At 44.8% G+C, this 5,847-nt stretch overlaps 1 protein-coding gene across 1 annotated transcript; it reads left to right on the plus strand.

Annotated features, from left to right (window-relative positions):
• Positions 1-219: 219 nt before the first annotated feature.
• On the plus strand, positions 220-2,645 carry LOC148032782 (aldehyde oxidase GLOX-like). Its single transcript, XM_087683456.1, has 2 exons — positions 220-1,684; positions 1,843-2,645. Exons 1-2 carry the CDS (start codon positions 491-493, stop codon positions 2,335-2,337), a joined length of 1,689 nt encoding a protein of 562 aa, XP_087539582.1. The 5' UTR covers positions 220-490; the 3' UTR covers positions 2,338-2,645.
• Positions 2,646-5,847: the final 3,202 nt, after the last annotated feature.

Below are 5,847 nucleotides of genomic sequence, written 5' to 3' on the forward strand. Positions count from 1 at the left end.
TAACCACGTCATAACTATCAAATACGGCCAGAGTTCAGACCCAGTCCAGGGATAGCGCGGGCTAGGTCGACGGAGAGGCCTGTTGACGTCGCTGTCGATGACGAAGTGGGGAGGTCGTGCAGAAACGAGTATCGTGAACACGCTACAGCTGACTACAAATCACCATGATAATTAGATAGAAGCTCTAGACGTCTTATAAGCCTTATATATAAATACAAGCGGTAGCTCAGTGCTTTCGACTGGCCAGGAGACGCAGTAGTGTGGGTGGGTGCTGTATTGTTTATTGGCCGGTGAGCACCGCCTCGCTCATCCTGTGTAGGTTTGTGAGCTAGGGCGGTCGATCCATTAGGTGTAAAACGTAGGAAAGTCACAAGAAGTGGCTGCAGATCAATATCAACGGCCGGACTAGAGGGTGTACCTCTCTTTCTCTCTCTCTCTCTGTTTTCGGTGAACGTCGACGACGTCGAGCTGCTGTGCAACGTCATTAATCATGGGCCGACGTCGTACCACAACTCCCAACTTGAGAATTAGGAGGAACTACCAGAGCAGTTGCAGCTTATATCATAAGCTGGCCGGGATGCGGATGATGCATATTGCACTGCTATGGATATTGCTTGTCACGATGGCGGAAGAGCGCCAGACGTACAATGCGGCGGCAGCCCCCGCCGGCCGGTGGGCCACGCTGAACACGGTGGGCGTGTCGGTGATGCACATGACGGTGAACCGCTACAACAAGGTCCTCTGCTTCGACCGCACCAACTTCGGGGCGTCGCGCCTGCCCCTCCCAGACGGGCGCTGCCGCCGGAATCCGCAGGACCTAGCCCTCAAGGTGGACTGCACCGCGCACTCCTTCGAGTACGACGTCGCCAGCAACAAGGCCCGCCCACTCTTCATCTTCACCGACACCTGGTGCTCCTCGGGCGCCTGGACCTCCGACGGCACCCTCACGCACACGGGCGGCTTCTACGACGGCGCCAAGATGGTGCGCACCTTCGCGCCCTGCGCAGACGGCAAGTGCGACTGGGTGGAGAGGGGGCCCCTGCTTGCCGCCCCGCGCTGGTACGCCTCCGACCAGATCCTCCCGGACAACCGCGTCATCGTGGTGGGCGGGCGCGCGGCCTTCAGCTACGAGTTCGTGCCCGCCGGCCGCGGTGGCGCTATTGCTCTCCCTTTCCTCAAGCAGACCAATGTCCCCGGCGTGGAGAACAACCTGTACCCCTTCGTCCACCTCTCCACCGACGGCAACCTCTTCATCTTCGCCAACCGCAACTCCATCCTCTTCGACTACAAGGCCAACAAGATCGTCAAGGTCTTCCCGGACCTGCCCGGCGGCGCCCGCAACTACCCGTCCACCGGCTCCTCTGTCATGCTGCCCCTCCAGTACGCCGACGGGTTCAAGAAGGTGGAGGTGCTAATATGCGGCGGCAGCCCGGACGGTGCCGCTGCCACCACCCCGGCGCTGCAGGACTGCGGCCGCATGGTCATCACAGACCCTAAGCCGCAGTGGGCGAAGGAGAACATGCCGGCCCCCAGGGTGATGGGCGACATGCTCATCCTCCCCGTAGGCGAGCTCCTCATCATCAACGGGGCTGAGCAGGGCACGGCCGGCTGGGGGGCTGCTAGAAAGGCGGCCCAGGCGCCTTTCCTGTACTCCCCATGGAAGCCTGCGGGAAGGAGGTTCCAGGTTATTACTGTACTTATGGTTAATCATTCGTCATTCCACTAACGCGCCAGATGATCGACGTAGTTCTGATGTTGGACTGATTGCGATGTTATTATTGTGCTCCAACGTAAGATTAAGATTATATACTAATTAATACTGATAGTACTATGCTATTGTAGGTGTTGGCCGCATCTCCCATCCCCCGATGGTATCACTCCACCGCTGCAGTGCTGCACGACGGCAGGGTGCTGGTCGGCGGCAGCAACAGCAACGCTGGCTACGTGTTCGGCGGCGCCTTCCCCACAGAGCTTCGTCTGGAGGCGTTCAGCCCCTACTACCTCGACCCTTCTTACAACCCTCGCCGCCCGACCATCACCGCCGTCTCTGCCGCCGTCATCCACTACGGCGCCAAGTTCACGATGACCTTCACGGTGCCCACCGCCCCTGTTAACGTCGTCTTCAACATCTACTTCCCACCCTTCACGACCCACTCCGTCTCCATGAACCAACGCATGCTCTATTTGAACGGCGCCTTCGTCAAGGCTGGAGGCAACGCCTATGTCGCCACTCTCACCGCCCCTCCAAACACCATTGTCGCGCCCTCCGGCTACTACATGCTCCGTGTCATCAACAACGGTGCTCCTAGCACAGCAGCTTGGGTGCGCTTTGTCTGATGGCCTCGTACGCTCTTGGCCAGCCAAACAAACAAACAAACACCTCGATCAGATTGCAGCAACTTCCTCTAATTGATCGACCCCACACCATGTAGATTAGTCCTGGCGACATAAAACATGTTCTATTGTACAGAACTCTTACCTGCACTTCCCGGAGTACAATAACAACATTGTACCACCTCACAACACATTTGGATTGTATCATACACCACCTCACAACAGTACATTTGGATTGTATCATACACCAGATTCGTCATTCATCATTCGATTAATTGCATTCTTCACCGCCGAGCCTTTAAATCCGCAAATCCTTCTTTCTTTGAATCCAACGATCGGCATTTATCGAGATTAAAATACAACGCTAACAAAACAAATGAGAGTGGCCACCCACACCATCTTCGATATGAGATAGGTCCCCACACTCCTCGGCGAGACCAATCCTCGCGCATCTCAGCACGATGGTTTCTAGAGCACTCCAAGTTGTGGAATGCTTGCTCCTTCTATGTCCCCCTTGCCTAGATTTTTAAAAGGAACCAACTCCACGGCTATAATTTAAATAACTTGACTCGTAAGCCCAACGAAAGACTAAAATGCAACATGGTTATGAGTGCCTGACGTGACCACTCTTTCAACCTTAGAAGTTTTGGAACACATCGCATGTTCAAACCCCACACAGTGTCTGTCTCCTCCCATACATCGGAACGGCTTGAAGCCAATGAAGAGTAGAATAGCTCAAGAGTAGAATAGCTCTTGCATAGACATTCATTCGTGGCAACATGGCAATAGAGTTGTAGAACTAGACTTTAAACTTCCAAGGATAATCATGATAATGAACTCAATACATGTTGGGCACTCTCTATGCACTTATAATTTATCCATTGGATCTTTAGATGGGTTTAAGGTTTATGGTTTAGTATTTAGGGTTTGCGGTCTAGGTTTTAGGGTTTAGTGTTTAGGGTGTAGGGCTTACTTTATGGTTTAGATTTTCAAGTTTAGCTTTTAGCATTTAGGGTCTACTGTTTAGGGTTTAGGGTTTCATGTTTAGCAATTAGACAATTTTGTATCTTTTGATTAAGCATCTTTTGATTTCCATTTGATCTCTTAATTTAGAGCTTGGTTTAAGGTTTAGGGTTTACAATTTAGTTGTTTAGTGTTTTATTGTGCTTCGATGGACGATGCCCCACAAACTAGATACATCATTTGCCAAGGTAACATGTAAGAGGAAAGGTTCCAAATTTTACATATAGGACAATATGAAAGCTATTAGTATCTTTAAGTTACAAGGATGGACGAGGAATCTACCATAGGGTTTGAGAATATGTGTTTCTCTCAAGCTTAAGTACACCAATCATTGATGTTGGGGCGGGTATGTACAATACTTCCCCAAGAAAACTCATGGGAGCCCCAAACTTCATCATTCAACTAAGTAGGGAGATCCTGAATGTTGATCCATTCTAGACATTTATGCTAAAGCACAGTGTTGGATGGTAGAGCAAACACAAATTGCCATTATTTCCCATTCCACATCCAAGGACCCAATATTACTCAAGTTGTTGAGCTAAGGCCGATGATCGCAATGATGATGAGGAAGAGGACAAGAATGAGGCCATGGGCCTACAAAACTCTTTATGCCAATTTGGGCCCTCCATTAAAAATTCTATTTCTCATCAATAAGAAAGATTGAGAAGAAATTGTTTTAGAAAAATGTGACTAATAAAAATCATCTCAATAATTTTTTTATCATGCTAAAGTTTTCATTAAAAATGTATTGATATGTATGATATACATTCCCATTAAGAGATTTGTAACTAGATAGAAACTATGAAGCTTTTTAAGAGCTCTAAATAGCCTTGTTGAGTGGTATTTTGACCAATTTTTATGTAGTTTTGAAAATCAAAATTTTGTAGAAAATGATTTTCCACTTAAAATTTGTTTCAAATATTTTGTTCTACTAGCTTACAATATTGGTAACCTCCCATCCAATTTTGGTATCATATATACATCTTATTTCAAATTTAGTGAAATAGGACTTGAGCCACTAAAGTGGGTTACAATCACTTTTGTGGCAAATTACAAGACTAGTGTTAAACCATAAAAAATCCATTATATATAGAGGACATTGATCATATTTCTCACTTTTTCAAATTCTAGGTGAGCTTCTTAGGGATTGCATCCTTCATGGTGAAGAGATCTCTTTTATAGAATAACCTCTAGAGTATCTCGTGCATTGAGTAGATGGCTGTAAGAATCTTTCAATGAGCTAGTTTTCATTCTTTGCATAGGGATACTAAAAACAAGAAACCAAAGTGTGTGCAAATAAGATCAGGTTACTTATTTGAGTGAGAGCAAGAGATAATCCTTGATTATTTGCTAGTCTGGATTCTTGTTTTTTAATAAACCTTGGGGCAATCACAAAGTGCTTTATATATTGGGTATGTGGTCATCTCATGGGTCATAGGTATCCTAAATATGAAGCACTAAGTTAGACAATAGTAATTAAACATATTTGAACCTTGTTTTAATAGATTAACATCATAGCTTGGATAATGTTAGTTCATAGTATGGTTATTATTTTATGCTATGTGGATTATATTATCCCTAACTAGACAAAATTAGTTCAAAGTATTTGTGTATCATTAGTTTCAATAAGTACTTTAATATTACGCTTATTATTGGTAAGTTATGTACATGAATTGCTTATGAATTAATTATATAATCTTACAATATAAGTATATGTACACAATATATACGCATGTATCTATAAATATTTATGTGATATCAAAGCTATGAATTTTTGGAATATTATTATATCTTTACTTGTATATAGACATATTCTTAAGGTATAAAAGCTATCAATTAGTTTTTCTTAACATTTATAAACCATATAAAGAAAATTAAGACAATTAAAGTAGGTGATTAAAATTGTTGATTAGAAGTATCCTCTTAAAGAAAATTTTACCACTATTAATTATGTTAAAATTATTAAATTTCATATATATTTCATTAGAAATTATTGAATTGAGTATGTAACTATTAGAATTTAGGATATGTGAACCGATTCTCTTTGACAACGTAACAAAGTGAGACACTAGCCCTAGGTCATGAAGTAACCAAAAAGACAACATAATTCTCCTTTGAGGATCCAAGCTTCCACCTCCATAGCTATATACATGAGAAACGAGAAGAGAAGAAGATGTTGATGAAGAGAGGAGAAGAAGAGTTTCTTCATGGTCCCTCACTCTCTCACACATACACTCTTCCTCTCTCATACACAAGAATGAAGCAAGAGCAAGAAGTAAGAAGAGAGCAAGTTTGGGCACACACTGAGAATGAGCTTCTTCATTCACCTTTTGACTTTTATGCATGCCCTATCCCCTCCTTGGATGGTCATCCCCTTTTTGGTCCAGCCTTTGTCCATTTCTCCACTCTTTTTTCTCCTCCTTCCTATTAGCATTGGCCTTAGCCCGTTGGCCTTAGCCCGTGCCTCTCATTCTTTACAACTTGCATAGA

Source organism: Lygodium microphyllum, chromosome 8 (genome assembly GCF_053477565.2).
Source record: "Lygodium microphyllum isolate KBCC chromosome 8, Lygodium_microphyllum_v1.1.10, whole genome shotgun sequence".
Classification (NCBI taxonomy): Eukaryota; Viridiplantae; Streptophyta; class Polypodiopsida; order Schizaeales; family Lygodiaceae; genus Lygodium; species Lygodium microphyllum.

What these genes read in the sequence shown, in the direction of transcription:
- LOC148032782 (XM_087683456.1), top strand. Translation starts at nt 491, where the DNA reads ATGGGCCGACGTCGTACCACAACTCCCAACTTGAGAATTAGGAGGAAC. An exon ending in CTGCGGGAAGGAGGTTCCAG is followed by an intron (nt 1,685 to 1,842) that starts GTTATTACTGTA and finishes ATGCTATTGTAG; the next exon opens with GTGTTGGCCGCATCTCCCAT.